A 23660-nucleotide genomic window follows, 5' to 3' on the forward strand; every position below is an offset into this window, starting at 1 on the left:
GTTAAAGGTCACAATTTGGCAGTGACCAATACCTTGTACTCCTGTAAGAAGAATATACCTACACAAAATATCACTCCTACAAAGCATAAGATGTCTCAAAAACTGCCATCATTCATGAACGTTCATACTGCAAGTATAGGGTTTTTGTATGTTGGGGTGTTTTTTTTCTGTGAACAGGACTCTCTTACTCTGTAATCATACGTAGCATCTGGATTTTCATCACAGGCAATAACTTCTGGAGCCATCCAGTATGGAGTTCCAATAAAAGTGTTTCTCCTGCCAACTGTCCTGTCCAGCTGAGCACTCACACCAAAATCCACTGCGGGTGGGAAAAGAGTAAAATAAAATAAGAGGGGAAAAATAATGCAGTGATTACTTCTGTAAGGTGATTGGGAAATAAAAGCCTCTGGATGTTCCACATGGGAGGACCACGCTGAGGAGAAATATGATGATTAGTACTGAGGCAGCCGAGCCCTCGTGCTTCACATGCAACGTGCTTGGGCCACAAGCATCAAGAGACACGGCAGTGTACGAGCACCTCTCCTGCACCTCTCTCCAGCCTGCCCGTACAGAAGGGAATGTACAGCTGCAAAAATACTGCCTGGGAGGCTGAGGAAGAGCTATCCCCTTCCCAGATGGTGAAGCCAAGCACCTTTGTCTATACAGAGGGAGCTGTTTGCCAAAGGTACCTTTCATGCCGTGGGAAAACCACACACGTGAACACGTCTCCTTTTCAGTTGTCCAGCTTTTCTGCTCTAAAATTGGATAGCAAAAATAACCTGTTGCTCAGCAAATTGCTCTCTGCTCTAATGCACAGAGCAGATGTGTCGATAGGAGCAAACGATGAGGCTTGTTCAAGAGGTGCTAACTTTGAGCACACACGCACATGGGCTGTAAAAGAGTTGCCCATTTCATTACAGGGCAATTACATTACAAGGGTGTTTTCTTCCCTCCAGTACTCCCTGCTCAGGACAACACTGATATATGCCTTTCTGTACCAGTAACTGCATCTGCTCTAGGAGGGCTGTGTCAGCTTCAGTGCATCCATCATCTGAGCAACACTGACAAGGCTGGTGTAAACGAGCTCGGTGGGAGCAACAGTTTGGGAGCTACCGTGCTCCACTTTGGACCAAAAGGAGGAAAGCTCTCCCAAGGGCTTCCTCCTGCAGCAGCTGCGACATCTTCCCATGCCTCGTGCTGCAGGAAGGTGTAATGCAAAACAGAAGGGATGTGGGCTGGGTGGGAGGGTTTCAGCATGGCTCTATATTTAACCAGAAAAAGGTGGCGAATGTAGCGTAATACAAACACAGAAGGTTAAAGTGCGCGGTAACTGGAAGAGACAGATTAGAGAGCAGGAAAAAAAGAGTTTGTCCACTTGGAAGGGAGAGGAGAGGCCAGGGATGAGCATGGTTTTTGGCAGGCATGCCAGAACTGGAAGTCAATTTTGAACTTGATGCCACAGCTCCCTCGAGTGTGATGTCCAGATCATATTTTTGTGTCCAGAACTTGCACAGCAGGTGCTATTTTAATTAAAGCCAAATAAAAGAGTGACTCCCATCACTTCCCGAGTCCAGAATAAAGGGAATTGGAACCAACCCAAGTCATGCACTGCTTGGTGGGGGGCACAAAACAGTCCCCTCACCGCTTCTGGCATGAAAGCCAACATCTTCCAACAAAATGCATGCCATCCTCCCAAAACAAGAGGAAATACGTGCAGGGCCTCGATTCACACAGAGGCAGTGACAGAGTGCACGTGCTACAGAACACATTGCAGGGCTCTTGGAGAATAAAACCCATTTGGGAACATCAGAAAACAAAGGTTGAATGAATGAGGAAGTGGACGTGCGCGCCTACTTACCGAGTTTCACTTCTGCGTTCTCTGTTAACAACACATTTTGCCCTTTGATATCCCTGTGAATCACATGATGGGCATGAAGATGTGCCAACCCCTGCATTAAGAAGAGGAGAGGAAGGAGAGGACATTCAGAGTTAGGCTCTTGGCTTAGCAACAGACTACCCATACCCAGCACTCCCAAAGCCCATAGCACTCGGTCTCGGGCTCTTGCTCAGCGGCTGGGTGCAATGGGACCTGCGGGAGCCTTGTAGCAGCACGCTGCCCGCACAACTTTTGGTAATAGAGCAGAGACACAGGCCCCAGGTCATGCACACACTGTACCTACACACAGCCCAACATCTGCACTGTGCAAACACCTCTCAGCTGTCGCGTGAAGAAAGTTCAGCTCCCAGAAAGTCTCCATGCAATGACACTGTACATGACATCAGTGTCAGTGGACATCACTGACATCTGACACACACAGTCTCACCCAGAATTGAGTCTGGGAAGGGGGGTGGAGGGAGAAAGGAGGCAGCATCAGCGTGCATATACACAGCCTCGGGAAGAGGGTGGGAGGGTGATGGACTGGCAGTTATGTTTGAAGCCGAGGGACGACTGATGACAAACAAAAGCAAAGCCACGAAGCTGCAGTTCTCTTCTCTAGCCTCCATAAATATGAAGCCACATAATTGTTCCTCAGGAAAAAAGAACACGCAAAAGAAAAAGGGGGGAAAAAAAAAAAGCATGAGCATTACACTTTCCAAAGGAAACAAAACCTCCTGGCATACGGTGCTTTTTGTTGAGACAGCACCTGGATGCATGCCCCAAAGCATTAGCCATGTGGAGGGAGGGCTGAGGAAGACATATGTTGCATTTTACTCTCTAATGTAATTGGGAGAACAAGAGGCAACCCTCTTAGCAACTGCCTGTATTTTGGTTTCTCCTCAGCTCTCTGCTCGGAAAATTGTAGTCTCCACTGGGATTGTCTTGCCTGTTCGTGTTGCCCTCATTGGCTTTTAATGTTTTATGAAAAATAAAGAAATAGAACCTTTACAGCTGCAAGAGGTTAAGAAAGTAGTGGTTGCTGTAGAGAAATATTTCCTAACACATGTTCTTCATTAAATGATCATTTACCAGTTTGCCTACACAACCATTGGGCTATTTTCTTTTCTTAAAACAGTTAATGAGCGTGACAAAAAACCCACCGTCCACAGCTCCTCCCCACACATGTCACAAGTGAATCAAGTGAACGGCTAATGTCCCTGAGACCCTTCGCTGACTGCTAATGCTAAGTGTGGTCTTATTTTTCACAGGAATGAAGGCTTTTCCACAGCTTCACACAGGATACTTTTTAAAGCCTTCTGCTACACCAACCCAGCCAGAGAGATAATCATCTGTTCTCTCCAGAGTACCACCTAACCTTACTGAAAAAACACACCCGGGTTTGCGAAGGGCTGGGAGGGGACAGAGGGGCACATCTCCATTCTCCTGCAGTCCCCAGGCCCTTCCAACCACACAGGGATCCATTGGGTCGACCCTCACCTGCCCCTCCACCTGCACCAATCTTTGGCACTTTAGCTCATGTTAACTTTCTGTTACACAACCTCTCTCCTCCATCTCTGACAAACTCGGTGTCGAATCAGGTTTTGCAATGTTTCATAGCAATGTGAGTTTAGCATTCCTTTTTTCCAGATATTCCAGTTCCTGCTAGCAAGCAATTAAGGCTCCTTTTGCAAATCTCTCACAGGAATGAGAAAATAGCTTTCACCTAACTCTTTTCTGAGGTAAACCATTTTTCCCTCTTCTCAGCGAGCGTGGCTACTTTACCTAAGGAGAACCTAGGATCAATACAACATAGCATGCAATACCCCCAAGGCCACACAGTTCTCAAATCAAGCATAAGATCAGTCCTGCAGAACTCAGCTTTCCTCATATCAAAGCATGCTAGTCATTTGATTTTTAAATACAACCATCGGTAGGTATTCAACTTCTCTTCTCCCTCGTAAACAACTTAAAATGTACCAGCCCAAATGCCAGCAGCCGGACTCTCTCCTAGCATATGGAATTAGAGCCAGAGACCAGAACTGTACGTCTCCCTCCCTCACCATCTTAAAAATTGCCAAGGCAGAGCAAATGTGTAACACAGACAACAGCAGCACTGATTTATGCAAGAGCCAGTGGTGGCTTCCTTTAACATAAAGCCCTTCAGAACTTCACTTATGATGAGGCAACTGAACAAACATACTGTGTAGTGGTATGGGTAGGAGGCAATTTGTTTTACAAAGAAGCATGAGGAAAACCATACCAGATTTCCTTAGCGCAGCAAACAAAAGCCAATTCAAAAAGCACTTAAGCTATACCAACTGGAAATTAAATATGAAGAGTAATTAGTTAAAGCTTCGGTTTTAGAAGAACTGGTAAGTGGCATCCCTCTTCCTGAGAAACTTTTGCAGCGCCGCCTGCTAGCGCTCCACAGTGCACAGCCACATAGGACGTAGCTGCTTGCTGTAGATAGGCTGCAGGATATACAATATGCGAGCACATCGCATTGTGTTACGACACTGTTACAACCTCGGGCTTCTCAAAAACGGTGTCTTACGGACACTGTTTCACAGCTTATACATTGGACATCGGTTCTTCTGCTGACTTGTCATGACTAAAAATCGCTATTTTCTGCAAGGCTGCTGTTACAATACAGTACAACTCACGCCAAGTTAAATGATGTCGAGCAGACATGTATCTACTCCTACGCACTCTCCAAGCAATGACATGGCTAACAGGATTGATCAGAATCAGCTTCTTGCAGAACCTCAAGCTAGGCTACATCTCTGTAAGACTGTTTCTGTGTTTTCAAATGGAGCACTGTTTTCCTTACCCGGAGAATCTCTCTGGAGATATATGCTATCCAGTCTTCTTTCAGAGTATTGCCTTTCGTGTTCTTCACAAGGTCTGTGATAGAGCCTGCTCCACAAAACTCCATAACAAGCTGCAAAACAAATATCAGCATACAACCAACATTAAACACAGTTCCCAGCTGTCTAGCAAAGCACAATAATCAGGTTGCAGCATTGATTTGGGAAACCCTCGTGAAGCAGAGAATATAAATTATTTTACATCTCTGCCTGGAAAAGGGATTCAAACCAAATGCCTCCAATGTGTGTCAGACATATATGGAGTATGTCTCACATTAGTTACCACATTTTCAAGGACTCATTTAATCACTGTAATTTAATGCTGGGAATCTGGATTTGCTCAGCTATGCAAAATGTATTAGCAGCAACAGAAGTAAGAGCACATCCAATGCTGAAGGAATCAAACTGATCACACCATTGCAACACATCTTTTTCTTTAACTTCCATTTATTTATGGAAGAACAAGCACTGATGTCTGTACCCTGCCATTTCAAACCCAAATTCAGTCCTCTAGAGGGTGCAGATGTGGTGGGATGAGAAATGTAACGGGTACAATTCTGAAGTGCAGCTTTCTTTTTACAGCCACACATTCTTACTGCTCAGCTCATCTGCCCTGTTCCCATGAAACATGCTACTATCCATGTGGGAAATGGGGAAAAAAGGTTACTTAAAGAGCAAATCTATTGCTAATAGCAAATCTTGGTTCAGCCATCCTCTTAAGGATGCATGATTAGCCTATATGATTCACTTATCTTTCTGTTCAGGCAAGCACCAAATTCTGTTAGTTTGTCTTTCCATAATGTGATATTTTTGTCATCCTCAAATTATATGCAAAAGGGAAAGACTTATGAACATCGCTGAGAAATATCTGCTTACCCACAGTTGGTCGTCATGTCCTGGAGGACTTTTCTTAATGAAAGCACCATAATAAGTTGCAATATTTCTATGATGAGAATATTTCTTTAGCATATTAATCTCCAGTTTAATTTCTTCTTCTTCGTCCTTTGGAAAAAAAACCAAAAAACCATATGTTTAATACACCACACGCATTATTTATTTCCTCTTCTCTTTCACACAAGTAGATTTTTTCAAAGTTCAATTTATACCATTATCACGCTCAGTAAACACAACCTATGTTCATGCCATCAAAATCCTGTTTATTGTGATGGTCTAAACCAGACCTTTACTTTCCCAGGTTTTCAGCAGTGCAAAAAAGCAAATGAAGGATGCACTGGACTTCATCCAGTGACAGAGCAGGACAGGATCTGTTTAAAAACCCTATGCTTGTAATACCTTAAGCAAATACATAGCTAGCAGGCTTTTATTCTACATAACACAGAGAACTAGAAAACCAGAAAAATCTGTGAATTTATGACAGAGGAGTATTATTTCCATTGTCCTCATTTTTTCCCCTTTAATTTTGAAAATTGCAACCAGTTCTATTTAAATGCCAGACAGCAGCTCAGTGCCGTCGGCTGCCAAAGCAGGCCCTCCGAGGTGGGTCCCTCCACGGTGGGGACCACAGGGTCCCACCTCAGTGCCAGCATGGGGCTGGCGAAGGACAGCAGAGGTGGAGATCAGGAATTCCCCTCGCTGCGCGGACAAGGCGTTTGCCTTGTGCACAAATTTCTTCCTCCTCCATCTGCCTCCGTGGAGGAAGAGCAAGTGCATCAGGAAGAGAGGGCCAGGAGCCCGGGCAGTAAACAGGATGCTGGGACACAAAGGCGGAGGAAGGATTTCCCCCGGCTCCCTCCGCCTCAGCAAGGTGCCAAGCAGACAGCAGCTCAGGTGAAGGGAGGTCATCCCTTCAAGAGCTGAAATGGGTAATACTGTGCAACCACTCCTTAAAAACACTCACAATCCATTTTTGAAGTGACAGTTGGACACGTTGCATGGAAGGATCCACGCACGCTTTAAGGTGATGTCTGAGCAGGCAGCCAGCAGATACAGAAGAAGGAGCAGACACCATCCCACCCCCAGCTCTCTCTTACCACACCTAGACAGTGGGAGCCTTCATCTGGCACCTCTCAAGGCAACAAATGAAAAGGCAGCTGGTTTACCCCTTTAGGTACAATCTTTGTTTCCTCCACGATTTTCTAACCTTAGATATCCAGGGGGAAATTGTCTATCTTAAATTGATTCCAGGAAGAAACCGAAATCTCTGTTCCCTAGGGTGGCTAGCTGATGGAAACGGTAGCACGTATTTTGATTATCCTGTAATGTTAAAGCTGATTACATGAGAAAATTTTACGCTTTAAACTTCCTTGCAATTTGTGCCACACTAGCAATCAAATATCCTATTCATGACATATGCAGATGTTAATACTAAGCACACGTTAACTATTTATACACACTGGTATGCATGGCTTTAGCAAAAGAAACCACCCTATGCTACAAAGCAAAGAATTATTTCTAATACATTAATAGTGGGATGCTGTGCTTACTCGTAAATTATTATGAGAGAATTCCCAAAATGCACCAGGGATAAACTATTCTTAAATCTTCTCATGACACATCTTTAAAGTAAAATACTGTGTATTTCTGAAACACTGAACAAAATAGCAAGAAAATCGTAAATCAAAGTTCCCAGTGAACAGCAGCCCTGGGAGAAAGCGTTATTAGAACACCTTTTTGAGCCAAAAGCTAACTTGGTGCTTCCTCAGCTGCTTCTGTTGTCCTTGCTGTTGTGTAATATTTTTATTTATTTAGACCATACACACACACACAGAAAAAAAAAAAAAAAAAGAAGAATAATACATGCTTATACTAGAAACTACCACATGAACTTTGAAGTTAGGCAAAAATACTGTAATAGGAGCTTTGTTAGACTTAATGGTTTGGGACTTAATTGCTGATAGGTTAATATGTATAATTGGATTAATCTGCTATATTATACTGACTTTTTATACAAAAATTATTTCCTACTCTCAGCACGTGAACACAATAGCTTTTACAATACAATGGGCAGGATGTCCTACAGGTTGTTCGTGTTTATCTATTGTAACAACAGCCAAAATGACAATGCTTAGACAGGATCTATTTCTGAAAAACAAAATAATAAAAAACCCCATCCCCCACCCCCACAAAAAGAACAACAAACAACAACAAAAAAAGGTGCACACAGACTCAGCAGACTGCAGGCAGTTACTGCCCTCTCAGTTTTTCCTTGTGGCTGTGTCAAAGCACCTGCCTAATGGCCTGCAGCAAGCCCAAGCAACAGCCGTAACTAAGGCTAACAATGGTCCTAAACTTCTATTTCAGCTGTCATTGAGCATTTGTCCACAACACAAATAGCGTCTCACCTACAGTTCAATCCAGTCCAAATTCCAGCCTACAAAAATAAATGGATTCACTAGTTCTTGCCAGGCTTTGGAGGATTCCACTTACTTAGTGCGGATCGATAATTCCCTGGCACTGAGTCCTGAAGACTTTGTGGCGACAGGAACTATCATGAGGATTAATCAGCACGGAGAAGGCTGCAGTACCACTGTGGTAGAGCAATTGGTGTAAGATAATTAAAAAAAAAAAAAAAGGTGGCCAGACTAAAACTGTTCTGTTCCAGATTCAGGAACAGTTTTTTCCATGGTACAGTTGATTTCATCCCAATGTGGACATCTGAAAGAGGGTAAACAATGTGCACCCTACCGGTGTTTACTTCTCCCCACTAACTACAAAAGGAGCATGAGGTCATGAGCCAAGATCCAGACACCAATCTTGCAGATGTCTCACATCAGGGCGAGATAAATCCCACCCAAAAATCTCACTGGTTAAGACCATTTCCACAAAGGTCTCCTTATGGACAGATGCACCACAGGGAGGGCAGGCTGCAGTCTGCAACAGGGATCCTCCTGTGCAGAGGGAGGTATTTCAGCAGCCGTCCCAGGATCTGGACGCGAGAGCCAGCCTCAGGAATGGAAGGTCCCTCACGTCCTCTCAACAGTACATGCACTGCACCACCACCACTAACAGTCCCTCGGTTTGCAGAGGTGCCAGGATCACCAAAGGGGAAAATTAAAACCAATTGCGGCAAGAGACTGTCATTCTCATGAAGGAATACAAAAGTACATCCTTTTTTCTTGGAAGAGAGAGGCAGCTGGTGAGCCCTTCCTAGTGATTTTATGCAGCTGGCATCAATTACCACTTTAAGCCATTATCTGTGGATACAAACTCCCATTGAAACCTTCTTTGTCTGGCCTCCAATGGGGCTGGTCTAAGTGTTTTATACTTACACATTCACTGTCTGTTTGTGACAGCACGCCTGATTACCAGTAATTTTTGCAGTAAGCTATACTTTTGCAAGACTCACGTGGTTAAATCAAGCTTGGAGCGGCTATCCTCTCCCTTTCCATGTGTTTCCCTTCAGAGATTAAATGGACATGTCAGCATCGCCAGGGATTTCTAACCGCCACACTGTTTTATCAAAACGACTTTGTAAGATTAAAAACCACATACGTCGCCTGCACAGAAATCCACCTATGTACACTGAGATCATTTCTAAGCATTTGAATTAGCACCTTAAAAATAAAACCAGGTGCGTTACCTCCCAGCGTGCCACCTAGAGGCTGGCTTACAGCTGTAGCACAAAATTTACACACCACTTGCTCTTCCATTCATCACTGCACACTAAATATCAGATTATATTTTTTGCATGCAGACGGCAAATCAATGACTTGTTATTTTCATTACATCACCACTTACAAAAGTGTGATGATTTAAGTATCTGAACACAGTGCCACTGGAGTAACTGCCAGTTAAATAAAAGCTACTAGAGCAGATCCATGTAAGGAATATTAATCTGGACAGTTCAATGATGCCATTTCAGCACATTTTCCGAAGGTAAGCCCCCTGCATCATTATTGCAAGAAAGTCCTGCTTATTTATTCAAATTCTTAGAAGACGATGAATTCAGAAGCACTCTGCTAGACATCGTGGTAGGGGAGGAGAAGAAGGGAACTACAGCTCTAGAAGTCCCAGAAGCAGGGGGAACATAACGAAAGGAAAAGAAAAATCACTCCATGCCTGCCCCATTTTTATATATTTCCCTAAACATCATTGTCTAGATGCCTCAGGAGACCAAGCAAAACAGTCCCGACCTGCCCCAGCACTGCAACTGGTACGAGACCCCTACGAGAATCTGTCTCTGAGGAACAGACCCGGGGGAGGAAAGGGGGAGAAACACTGTTTCCCAAGCTCTATAGCACAAGGAAATTATTTCAGGAGCTCAATTAAAAACAAAAAAAAAACCAAACAAAAAAAAACCCAAACAAACAAAAAAACCCACACACCTAAAGGTACAGGTGAGGAAGTATGCCGGGGCTCGTAAGTGGTGACTTTCCATCCACACTCCCCCAGGTGGAAGAGCTGCCTGACCAATGCTCTTTGCTAGCTGTTGATTCTGCCCTCTCAAGGGATGGCACAGCTCGGGGAGGAGAAACTCAGGATGATTTCAGAAGATTTTATTTACCCAAGTAGTATGATGAGGGGAAACGTGAATGAGAAAACACAGCCAAGCAAGGATAAAGCAAGACAATACTCTGTGATGAAGGTAAAAGCAAGTTTACCTATCCCACCAGATGATTTATATGCTGCTCTAAATCAGTTTGCAGAGGAATACAAATTGCTCCCTTCAGTAACTTTCCTTTGTGATTTCAGAAATGAGATAGTGACAAATCTCAGCTCTCCCCACACAAACAGCATCCAGTCATTTTAAGCTACAACCAAGTGCTTTAAGAATTAACACCACTCCCCAACAGTGAAAAGCCAAACACACAGGCAAAGGGGGATAAGGCAAAGGGAAGCCTCCTTTCCTTTGCTTTCCCAATGCTGCTCAAGAAGCTCTGCCTGCCTATATCCCAGGAGCTGCACTGACTGGAGAACAGCGGCCGGCAACACTCTGCCTGAGCTGCTGAGGTTCACAAGCTCCAGCGGTGGCTTGTGCAATTTGGGAATCTTTAAATCACGGGAGAGTTGGGATCTGTGTGGAGGGGGAGACAGCAGCCTCAGCCCATGAGAGGGGAAGGGGAGCGCTAACCCACAGATGCCCAGAGTGGTGGATAGGAAACTGGTTTGCCTTCAGAGGCACCAGAACCATGGTGACTCGGCTTTTCCTTCACCATCTCCCCCCGACATGCAAGTTGAAGAAAAACAGGAGAAGCCCACAAGAAACCCAGTTTATTTTCCTTTCTGCTTCCTCTCACTTTTCATTTCTGCTCTCCACCCACATGACAAAAAAAAAACCAAAGTCATAAAAGGCACCAAACACAAACAAAAATCTTCCTGGATACAGATAAACCACGACACCAACTTTTGCAAACCACCATTTTGTTGTGTGTCACATCCTCCCTCCTCACCGCATCCCAGACCTGGCCGGCATCCATTCGGAGCTGAATCTGTCCAGGATAGGGAAAGTCTGAATAGTGCCTAGCACAATAGGTGACCTTTTCTGGTGCTGGACTCCATAATACACACACTCATTAATAAAGTTCTCAAACACGAGAGAGATGTTTTGGAGATAAGAGCTGGGGCTGCATTGCACACAGCGTGGTATTTGAACCGGGAGCTGTGGCGCTGCCTCCACGCCGGGAAGGGGATTATAATTTTGGGAGGAACCTAACCACAAGAGCAACGAGACTCCAAGCGCCAGGCAAGTCCCACCAGCGCCTGCCAAGGTAGGAAGCTCATATAAAGCAGAACAGCTTGCAGTGCTGAGAGTGCAATGTGGAGAAAAGCAATCCTCTCCAACACCACAATGGAGTGTTGGAATTGGGAATATGATATAAAATAGTTCTTAAAAGAAAATACCAAACATGGGCTTCTTGGGAGGGAAAGCCTTAACTGCTTAAAAGAAAAGACTTTAATCAAGATGTGCAGTAAACATTTAATAAGTTCATATACAGTCCCTCCTAAATCTTAACATACAAGAGCCTCCAACTTTATTACTACATCCCATCTTTCTTCGGAGTCTTGTACAGAGCCTTTGAGCTCTGTTACCCTCAAGCTAAGGACCTGATGCAAGTTTATTTCCCTTCTGTCTCTCTTCTCTGTTACTTTTTCACCTCCAGCGTTCATGGGCCTGTCCCACTTCATGTGCAAGTTCTCTCTTTCATGGACCCCTTACCCACAGACTCTTCCTGCCTTGGTTGGCATCAGCATGTTCATTTCTCTGCACCACCCTTCAAGTCCTTAGCAAACACACACTTGTTCAAAGGGCTCCAGACTGTTCGCCCTTAAGAAAAATGCATCCCTCACGCCCCGCACTGAGTGACACTGAAGGAGCACTAGACATCCAGCAAGCAGTAGCATGGGTGGTGAGCATCACCCCACCACCCCACGCTGTGAGGGTGCCTCTCAGACTTTGCCCCTTGCCCACGTATGTAGCCCATGCAGAGAAAGCCCTTCACGGGCTTTATCATTTGCAAGCTTTCTGGAGCCCATCTTGTCACTGTGAGCTGCCCACCAGCCCGCGAGCCGCTTCTGCCGCCAGCACAGAGTCCCACTGTCAGAAGCAACAGACGAGCAACACTCTGCTCAGGCAGAGCAATTGCAGAACATGGCTGTGATGCTTCTTCAAGGGTCAAAAAAAGTCTTAGTTTTGTGAGAACTGTCTGGGAGAACAGGGCTGCCCTTATGACCACGTTTGGTTACCTTCAGTCGCAAGATTTCATCAAGCAGGTTAGAAACACACTTCCCAACACATGCAAAACAAGAGGCTGCCTTGTCTCCCCTTGGCACAACACCCTCTCTACTGCATGCTAAAGGCACCATCTGAAACAAGCGAGAAAATGAGCCAAATTGTTTTCAACAGTGCCATTGCTGAGGCTGCAGCCATAAAGCAACAATTAAATTAACTGGACAAAAAAGCATGAGGGAGGGCTAGCTCTTAAGCAGGGTCCCAGCACTGCCCACTGTGTAGCAGCATTGTGCAGGCACAGGAGATGGAATCACGTGCAGGCAGGAAGGAGCCAAAAACCACGTGAAGACAATACTTGTCTGTTGTCTCCCCCCAAACCACCTCCTCTGCCAATCACTCCGACAACAATATTTTCTTTCTTGCCTGATGTGCCCCCGGTGCCTTCGCTGGTCACCGAATGAGCACTGAAGGCACAGAGACTGCACCGCTGCTGACCTCCCCTCGTAAAACCCCAGGATGCCACGGTCTTTCCCGAAGACAATCAAGAGAGAAACCTCCTAAGGGTAAATCCAGTCAACCATTTCCAAAGCTAGTCCCTCGATCCTGGTTATGATTACTTAAAAGAGTTTCCTGCTCAGATTGCATGTTTATCCCAGCTATACAATTCAACTGTCCACCCTCATCAAGCCTAAATTATTTAGAAGTTATGCAACAAGTAGCCTTGTAATGACATCTTCAGAGCTCTCATAAAAGAGGGAAGGTTTAGCACCCTACTTCCACTACTATTATTCACACAAAAAACGCTTGTTGCTATAAAATTCTACACCCAGTCTCAGGTTTTTTTGTGATCAGAACAAGCCCTTGCTAGCAGGTATGAAAAATAAGTCTGTGTGTGAAGGAAAGAGATTAAAACAATTTCCTTTATGCAAAGCTCCGGGCTCAGACAATAAGAGGAGACATAGATGCTGGAGAGAAAACAGGCTTATGCACAAAGCCAAAAAGTGGCACAGCTTTTCTACTTCCAATCTCAGTGTGCATTTGATGCCAAGGAAAGCAGTATCTCTGGGGGTGACAGAGGCAGGGGAGCTGTTTGCCCACTGCTTGGCCCCTGACCACCCCAGGCAGTGCGAAGCTCCACCACCCCCACCTGGAGGGCAGATCTCCTTCCCACAGGGGACGGACACATGGGTCTGACACATGGGTCCCTCTCTGCGCGTGCAGTCTGTGTGCGCTGCTGGGCCACAGTTTGGACCTGGGAGATAGAACAGGCTCCCAAGTTCCTGCAGGTCTGATGCAGCTGGAGAGATTCAAAGAGAAACTGAAGCTCTAGTGTGAAACTAAGCTTTGAGGGGGGTGGGCAGAAGGCAAACACCTGAGAGAAGAGAGAAAACAAAAGGCTGAAATGACTGAAAGCGGATTTCCTAGGTACCAAATGCCAGACAAGCTCTATGAGCAGAAGTTTAAGCTGGGAAGGTAAAATACAGTAAAAACGGCAGTTCTGGCATAACACGAATGTTCTTCTAGTACATACGTCATGAAAACCTGTAATTACATGAAGACACTGATTCCCCTACAGGACAGATTTGTTCAATGTACAGCCTCACACCCACACTGACCAACAAGTCCTGTAGATGAACAGGGAAGAGGGATTTACTAACAACCCCTCTTTCATTTTGTACACGGAATGAAACCCAAATGCTTAAAAACAAACAAAATACCCCAACAGTTTGCAATCATGAACACAAAAGCTGTCACCACGCACACTCGAACAGGAACAAAACAAAGGAGAGGAAGGAAAAGTAATTACACTTCGGCATTTCCTCAGAGCTGTTTCACATAGGATCCTTTACTAAAATGAGATGGGGCTGGAGAAGCAGCTGACAAGAGAAATTCAGAAGCTCCATCACATGCTGACATTTCTTCGCCCAACAGTGATGGAGCGCTCCGCATTGCTCAGTATGTAACATTATTCAGGCCAAAAGCAAACACACAGATTTGAGAAGCAGAGGGAGCAGACTGGCAATGGTACACCAAAATCAATCATATGTTAAAAAATAAAATGAAAAAATCAAGGAAATACGGGGGAGCACAAACAAGCACCACCACAACTGCCAGCAGTGAGCAGCTGGCAGCCACAAAGCAAGTACCTCGCAATTCCAGGAGACACAGTCCCACTGGTGACCTTCACCCCTCTATGGGAGGAGTTCCACCTCAGGTGGACAGACCTGTCCCTTATGGGGACCTTTCCCCCCGTGCTAACAGGCTTCAGCACAACCACTACGTGCTTAAAATGAGACAGAATGAATCCAGGCTTTGGTCACTGGTAGCATCAATGGTTAAGGCCAGCAAACTGTCGCTGGAAGACTACATCGACTTCGGCTTCTGAACCCAAATCAACTGGTAGGTGGAAGAAGAACTCTGTAACACATTGCTAATCCCTCAGCTGTCCACATTCCCTAAGTCTTCTAGGCTTTAATTAAGCAAACCTTCCTCATTAAAATGTTGCGAGTGCTGCAATTTTTCCTTCCAAATATTTAAAACTCCATCTGCAACACTAACAAAGCCCCACATTTTGTCAGAAAATGAGTACTAAGAAAAGCCCTGAAAACAAAATTACTGTATTTTCTTTGCACCAATCCACTTCCATAAAGTGACATACTTCACTTAGCCCATTACTACGAAGAAATAGATTTAACACTTCTTTCCTAAAGTACCTCAGAGGGAGGTACACCTGCCAGATGAAATGACATCTAACAGCCAGCCATCACATCCCCAAACATCGAACGTAGCATCTTGGCTTAGGAGCTAACACCCATGTTTAATGCCCTTTGTACGTGCTGCTGGTAACCTATGCTCTGTTTTACACCCACAAAAGGAAAACTTCAAATTTTGGGCTCACTGCAGCCTCCAAAAAACTCCTTGTAAGCAAGGACTAGTGTGAGATCATGATCTGACTTATTCAACACAAGGTTTCTTTTGAGAAGCAGCCAAAATATGTAAATTACCCAGGAACAAAAGGAATCGTCCGATCTGTACATGTGTCTTACAAACACGACTGAATGACATAGTGTAAGTGCACAAGTCCTTACAAGTTTTAATTTCAGGTAATCTTTGCCTAAAGGTTAAACACTTTAGCTCCTCTGGTCCACTATTAGTCACTGCTCAACCTCCGTCGGTAATCCGCCACCTTCTCCCCTGCCTTATGCAAAAAAAGTACTGCAAATGCAAAATGCCAGGTGCGAACAGGGAGGGCCCAAGAGGTTCAAAGGCCCGTTCCTCTCATCAGATGAGGGGCAGAAGGGATCGCAAAGAAAGCTGCAACGCCAGCCCACCATCATGTGTTTGAGAAACAGGCTGAATACATACTGTCCGCGCAGACCGTGGGTGGCTGGGGTGAGGAGAAGGGAGGAGACCTGACCAAGCCCTACTGGCTTGTCAAATTCCATTTTCAATTTTAAAAATATTCCAGAAAATACCTTCAGTTTCTTTCACCAACACTGCAAGCAAAGATCGCTTCAAAAGCCGGCAGGAGGAAGCTTGCTCCTCCTCCCTTTGCCACCATCTCCCACCTTCTCTTCCTTCTCTCTCTGTTTTGGTGAGAACTGCTCCTCCCAGCAGCGACAGAGTGGAGGATTAACATCAGGTAGGTAGCTGTGAGGCAGTCAGCCCTACACACACCCGCAAAAATACCCTGTCCAAGCCCTCAAACCACCTGCGTCTTCCTGGGGAGAAACGGGCTCCTTTGGCAAAGGGCAAACCCAGGCTCATGCTGATGTCAGACCAGACCCAGGGTTTCTGCTCCCCCACGTTCTTCTGCAGCATTCCTGAAACCTGTAACCCAACGGCAGCTCGGGGGGTGACAAAGCACCATCAAGCTCAGCTACTCTGTGGGAATGAACAGAAAAGAAATAACGAGAAATATACGGGCTGAGAGCAGCTTTGTTGGAGCAAAGACCTCTCCTCAACTTGCTTGTTGACGTAAGAATGCGATCCACACTTCTAACCCTAAGGGTTTTCAAAGCAGGAAGGAATACAGATATTATATTTTACCTCTAAAATACACTTGTGCTCAGAAATACAGCTCTTTTTCAAAAAGGAAATCCATTACAGAATGAATTACAACTGACTGACAAGATGATGGTAATGACTCTGTAATTATCAGGTCCAATCACTCAAATTACAATTTACCAGCAGACACACAAACTACTTGATTCACAGCTAACATTTTCTTCAGCACACACCAGGTCCTTCCTAAAACAAGAGAGGAGACAACCTCTATCAGTAACAGATACATGCAGCTGCTGACGAGAGGAATTCAGGGATGTCTGCGAAGGGCGAATTTCCCTTCTTGTTTGTGCCAAACCCTTCCAGAGGACACATGACAACCAGGGCTGCGACCGAAAGGCTTTTCCTTTGTATTCAGACAGGAACAGCTGTTAGACAGGTAAAAAGGTATGGCTACGTCTGGGCACGCGTGATAAGTGAGTTCTTTATAAAATCAGTTGCTGAGGTTTTGATTTTCTTTGGTAGATTAATGCTGACTTATGCACAGCATTTAATATTGCCCTGCGCTGCCAAAGCTCTATAAAGGCTGTGCACTTTAGTGTACAAGTAAGTGCATTTGGCATTACGCCACTACGTACAAAATCATTTTCATGCAGCTGCCAGCAGAAGGGAATTATATTCTTGGACCAGATGTTTTTGTTGTCGGCGCCGCCAAGCACGCCTGGAAACCTCACAGCTGAGCGGTGCTGCAGGAGTGAATTAACAATGAACAGAGCCACAAGATGCTCGTGTCCATCTATCAGACGGGGCGTCATGGCCCCCTCTCCCCCTTCCTCCTCCTCTCTGAGCAAGAAAGCTGCCGCTAGCCAGCTAATTATTTACCTGCCCGAGAAGAAAAGCCCTTCTGCCTCAATCAGGATAAATAAAAGCAACAAATACTTGCAGAAAATATTACACCCAGCTGCATTTACCCTTAGCTGGGCAGATGACAAAGAGACCACGATTAACAGCCAAGAAAATAGGACTGGAAAAAATATAAATGGTCCTGCTACTACAGTACATTTGTTTTTGCTGCTGGGCTGTGAACAGGCTTGTATTTATTAAACAGTATTTCACCTCAAAAATCAGAGCTGCTATGGCATCTCCAGTTTAAAAACAAACAGCTCAGATCCCAGCACAAGCCTCTCACTCTTGAGCTGAAACCCTGAGAGCCCTGGCTGGGGTTTGGGGACAGGGGTCCACTTCCCAACCCCGACACCGGCTCCCGGTGAGGCTCGGCTGCTCTTCATCCTGTTGCCCCCCTGCTGCAAAACAGGGGCTCCTGCCAGCCCCCAACCTGCCAGCCTTGCCTTGCCTTTCGCGACTGCACCAGGACTAGCAGAGGGGACCCATGGGGGCTACAGGGACAGAAGCAGTAAATTGTCAGATAGCTGCTTAAAACTGCGGATGCGTGTGCACAGCAGGCAGAAAGCGGTCTAAATGGGAACAAGGGAGCCAGCACCAACACCCAAGTGCTGATAAGACGAAAATGATGTTCACGCTGTCCAAAACTCTCCCTTGACAGGCCCACCCTAATTCAACCACAAAGTCTATAAGAGAAATCTGAGAGGTCAGGCCACCCCTCCCAGAAAGAAAAATCCCTGCACCAGGCAGGGAAGAGGTAGAAGCACACCCCATCCAGGCTGCAGCCCTCCCCAGGGCAGCAAAGGGCAATGCTGCTCCTTCGGGTTTGTGGTGAGGGGGTCACTTCTTTGTTTATTCCACTCACTGAGCATCACACGTGTTCAAAACGAAAGCAGAAAGGCAGAAAGAGGACGTGTGTGTGCGCACATTGTGAGCCTGCTGGGAGCTGCTTGGGGGTCCCTCTTCTCAGACAGGCAAGCACAGCCCACTCCCGTACTGCAAGCCACTGCTAAAAAGCGACACTCAGCAAGTTGGCTGCAAAATAAACGCAGGCGTAACGTGTTTTACTGAAATCCTCCTGTACAGGAATAATCTGATCTCCCTCAGAAAGAGTATCCTTTTGGTTTCGCCAGCCTCCAGTAGCCGCCACATCTCCTCTGCCAAATGTGGCCCCAGCCTGCCAAGCCAGCATCTGCACAGGAGCTGCGCTCACCTCGAACGCCAGGAGCAGCGCCTTCCTTAAGGATAAATTCAAAAGTTACGTGTTCAAAAAAAACCAGACGGCCTCTCTTCTCCAGATAAGTAAATGGTCTCCTTCTCAGGGAATTTTCCCTTAAAACAAAAGCAATGCTATCACTTGAGAGTCTCAGGGGAAGATGATTCATGAGCAGGAAAAGGCCTGTAATTCTGTGCTCGGGGTACTCACCCCAACAGATATTACAGCTTTTTACTACGCTAGTCCCGTAACGTGACGAAGTGACAGTCTGAAAAAATCTTCCCTTTATCTCACTGATTTGAAAACAAAGAGAAATTAGCCCAGCCAAAGCGTGGGGGGTGGAGAGGGGGGCATTTACATCCAAAGGAGGAAACCTGGATTGTTTGGAGAGCTTCAAAATTCAGGAGGATATGCTTTAAGGCACCGGATTTGCCCAGAGCCGAGCTGTGTGACAATAAAGCCTAGCCCAAAGGGACAGGCTGCAGCAACCCTGCCAGCTCCAGCACCACCACCAAGGCAAGGATCCGCCGGTCGGTTTGGAAACATTACTAAGCAGCATGGATGCAGCAGAAGTCCCACACACAGCAAATCAGACCTCTCCAGTAGCTGGAGAGAGGCAGCTAAGTGAAAGACCATGTGTTGTGGAGGTCAGCTTCTGCCAGACTACAGGCATCTGAACAAAGCCCGTCACGGCTGGAGGCTCCTCTCCTGCGGTTTCCTGCAGCCTTGTCCCTCCAACGGGCGCATGGAGAAGTCCCAAAACCCAATCAAAAAGGAAAGCCTCACAGAAAATGTTGGTTAAATTGGTTAAGCTTGTCTTTGCCGGTTTACTAACAAATGACACTCCACTAGGAAAAGCCTTTAGCTGCGCTCTGGCTGGCATGAATTAAAAAGCGAGGGGTGGGGGGTGCAGGATAGGAAAAGGAAGAACAGGGAGGCTATTATAAAGATAGCAAAGCATAATTAGAAAAAAATAAAAAGAAGTTCTAAGGTTGTGGGTGCTTTTATTTTTTTTAACAGCTCTCCCCAAATCAGCTCCATCTGTAGTCTCCAAGCATCTGGGGGTTTCTGCCAAAGTGATCAGTAGCAAAGAGCTAGCATTTGTCTTTGAATCGCAGCCATTATGTGCTCCAGCGTTCCCACACCATGGAGAGAAATCGGAGGCGCTCGCAATTCTCCCTGGGCTAACGCCGAGCTGCTGATCCAAAGCACAAGGGATGACGGCAGTGCATGTGCGCTGCTGCATATAAAGGCAAGGCACAATGGAAAAAAAGGACATTGCTGCTTTTCATGGCCTATAAAACTTCCTCACTGAAAGCAGGCTTGGCTGAGGGCAACTCTCCAACTCATTGGCAAACCTCTTCAAAGTAAGACATCCAGCTAAGGTTGTCTTTCATACAACACAGCCCTTATTCCCTCACGCCTTTGGTTCCTGAGTAGACACTTTTCCCCAGGAGCCATAGCACATACAGCCATGCAATGGTCACAACCCAGTTTTGGCCACCTCTCCCCAATGCCGACCCTGCAGCGGTGTCCTGGAGAGTGGGCATGTGCCCATGCACACCAACAACCTGCACGTCCCATCCTCTTCCCTTCGGGGAACTGTAGGACACCACAAAACCCTTTATCTGCTGTTAGCTGCCCACCAGCCCTACTCGCCCCACACCTGGAGGGCTGGGTAAGGCCCTGTTTTACCATTCACCTTGTAAAGATCATTAAAAAGAGAAGGTTAAAAAGGAAACAAAAAATGATGAAAAAATGAATGGAAGATGCAAAAAACCACTGAACACCAGTAAGCTCCTACCAGCATAACTCAAAGGTCTCTGTGATGTTGCTGTGTACCAGGTTTCAGAAGAAACTTCTGGCTCTTGACATCATGTGGAAGACAAGCAGGTTTCTCGCTCTGAAGCCCTCTAGTGATGGCCAAAAGAACAGCAGTCAACCAAGTACTCACTTTGAGTCCAACCAGGAGGAAAAATTTAGACAAACCCTTGCGCAAGAGATCACTGCTCATCAGCCACACCAGGTCAAGGTGGCCACATCTCAAGGAGCACGTAACAGCTGGGGGAGCCATGCTCAGCAGAGCGTTTGCAACTGTTTATCCACGCTCTAAGTAGTTATTTGTCCCCCAAAGGCTGATGAATATAGGTATTTTGGGAACAACCATGGACTAGACCCCTAACCCAAAACAGGCATCAATCCATCATGAGTGGTTCTTAACTAAGACCCAGGAAAAAAAAAGTGGAAAATTCACAAGAATGTAGGCTTGATACTAAATGTCTTTTTTTTTTTTCCCCAATCTCAAACACTGAAATCCAACTTGTTCGTCTATATTGTGCCTTAGCAACAGGCACAATCTCTGCTGTCCACTGAATATGTAGCTCTGAATACTTGGGTTTCCACAACTATATTCATCCCAGGCATTATCGAGCTGCAGAGGAGACCAGTAGAAGAAACATCTTAATTTTTTTTTCTAAGAAAAATTCCTATTAACTGCCAACGAGTCTTCGTCCCCCTCCGGATCCAGCACCGCCTCAGGGATGCCACTGTGTCAGAACATCTTTCCCATGAAACTACAACACTCTGCCCAAATGCGCCGATTTGCATTCTTCTGCTTTATCAACCAGCTGTATGAAATTCACCTATTACAGAACTAGCTATGTGGCAAGTGGCAAATCATTAGATGCATCATATGCAACAATGTTAAAATGAGCGGTTTCCCACAGTAAAGTCTGCTCTAACACCTTATATACATTAAGACCACTTTATTGCCAAAGAAACTGCTGATTTAAATCATATCTAACTAATATCTGGAGGAAGAAAGAGCAATATCCAGCGACTCAGCAATGGTACCACACAAGCATAAACAACAAGGGGAGGCTGGGCTTTTGATTCTGGACTTCGCTTAAAGCAAACACATGTCATTCAAAGGTAGATCTTCTTTGGTACCTGGATTAGCCCACTAAAGGGTTGCTTTCTTTTGACATTCACTAACCAAAGCACCACTGAACTCAGGATTAACAAGGTTCTTCGCCTGCAAATATGGGGCATGGTCCAAAATGCAGTTCGCCTAAGCCAGTCTCCTGCGGGTCACCAGATCAGAGGCAGCTGGCAGCACTCATCCTCAGCACAGTCTTTTTGGCTCCACCGTTGGAACAGAGTTCGCCACCCAGTGATTCTTTGCTCTGACATTATCCTGAACACTGGAATTCAGAATCACAATAAATGTTATGGAAATGGTCCAAAGCAGAAAGTGAAGTCATTTCTGAGGCAAGCAAGCAGACTAAAAATAGCCTGTTGCGCAGTGGAAAGAATCAGAGGGTGGGGGAATCCCTGCAGAAGACCTTTACACTCCGTTCTTTATTCCTAAATCTGCAGGTGTGGAGCACTACAAACAGTCCCTCAGCGGCCGTTGCAGGTGGCCGAGAAAGATGCGGCCAGGCTGTCGGAAAGGCGTCGCAGCCAGCTTTCCTCCTGGGTTCCCGCTGCAAAGGGATGGCTGCGGGGGTGCGGCTCCCCAGGCGGCCTCATGGCTGTAACCCCAAGGACATGCTGCTGATGCTGCTGCGGGCCAGCTCCCGGCCACTGCTTCTCCCACTCCCTGCTCTGCCTCGACCCCTCTCACCCACCCCATGGCCAGCTTTTGCTGGGACAAAAACAGTAGAAAACTAATCTGTATTAAAAAAAAAAGAAAATACTTCTTTGCCAGCAGAGAGCTCTGAACGATGGAACCAGACAGATGCTGGTACAAGGGGAGCTGGGAAAGGGGTGCAATAGAGCCAGGGCTGCCGCCGCAGTTACAGCCAGGCATCAAATTGGCTTTGCTGTATGGTGAAACCACATCTCGAGGGAGAAGTAAATAGAAAACAGGGAAAACCCGGAGACACCTATGTCAGGAGGAAGCACTGCTATCACAACAGGATGCCATCTGAACATTTACAAATAGAAAAATGCAACTGTTCCTCCTTTCTTTCCTGCCAGTGGGAGAAATCCTTTCCCGAATTTAAATGCGTCCTTGTTTGTTTGCATTTGTAGGCATGGAAAAGAGAATGAGTTTGCATTTACATGCAGATCCATCCATTTTCACACGAACAGTGCGAACTCTAACAATTTGTGTTACGTATCAAGACTAGGCTAGGTACATTTCCCAAACTCTTTTAACCAGAATTGAGGAGCAGCAGCAATTCTGAAACAGCAACCGACTTCACCCTCAGGGACTCAAATTTGAACAGAGACTTGTTTGACGATACAGCCCCTTCTGATCCATAAATCAGTGCAACTCTATCACTTTATAATTGACTCAAAGCTTTACATTTAAACAAATTGTTGCAAAGTTGCATAGCAAGAGAAGCAAAAAGAAGTCAGAGTGAGAAACAACTAATTCATTTATAAAAACGGGTTTGTCACACAGGCTCAAAGAGAGGAAACACCAATAAACGCTAGAGAAAAGGCCGCTGAGGTAAAATATGCAAGAGACGAGTAAAACCCTCCTTAATGGTCCTGCCTTTGCATCACTGTTTCCACAGCAGTGACTCACGGCTGCCTGGCTGCCCGCAGCCCCGGCTGGGAGGACAGGTTAGCGCAGGGAGAGCCAAGCAGCCAGCAGCCAGCCACCGGGATGCTCGCTCTCCCTGCTGCCTGTGGTCTCGTTGCCCAATTACATTTCCACTCGGTAAAATATTCCAGGTAAGAAACCAATCTTCAGGAGTCACGGACACTCTCCTTTCTTGCTCTCGCACACAAAACCAAGGTGCTTTGCCAGGCCAGTAACAGTTATCTGAAGGTCCGTGGGCTGCTGCATTTACACTAGGATTTCCACTTACTTGTCCACCGATTCTAGAAGAAAACACTAACATTCAGTTCAGGAAGAAGGAGCTACAGCGGAAAATATGCCTGCTCTAGTGAAACACTGCAGAAACACTTCGTACATCAACTGACATGCAAAAAAAACTGGAAGTTCATTTCTAGAGCTGACCTCTCCACTAAGCAGAGAGAGACACATTTGTGAAGGCCCCCATCATCCTGCAAAACTAGGTGCAAAACAGAGCAGGCTGTTGGAACTCTCACCACGCCTTTTGCACCAGTGATGTGCTGGGTAAAGAAACTACCATTTTACCTGGTGAACGTGAGGCAAAACACAACAGCAATGCGCTCTCCACG

General features: G+C 45.9%; 1 protein-coding gene across 24 annotated transcripts in view; it reads right to left on the reverse strand.

The window, feature by feature from the left end:
* MAP4K4 (mitogen-activated protein kinase kinase kinase kinase 4) overlaps window positions 1-23660 on the reverse strand; it is a 162398-nt gene that overhangs the window by 51932 nt on the left and 86806 nt on the right. For all 24 annotated transcript variants that reach the window (XM_059835337.1, XM_059835442.1, XM_059835450.1 and 21 more), the window contains exons 4-7: window positions 5623-5748; window positions 4710-4820; window positions 1859-1949; window positions 189-319 (exon numbers count right to left, since the gene is read on the reverse strand). In XM_059835337.1, coding sequence (XP_059691320.1) covers window positions 189-319; window positions 1859-1949; window positions 4710-4820; window positions 5623-5748 — 459 coding nt within the window. The remainder of the gene's footprint in view (window positions 1-188; window positions 320-1858; window positions 1950-4709; window positions 4821-5622; window positions 5749-23660) is intronic.

This window comes from Gavia stellata, chromosome 1 (assembly GCF_030936135.1).
Source record: "Gavia stellata isolate bGavSte3 chromosome 1, bGavSte3.hap2, whole genome shotgun sequence".
In the NCBI taxonomy this organism is placed as follows: Eukaryota; Metazoa; Chordata; class Aves; order Gaviiformes; family Gaviidae; genus Gavia; species Gavia stellata.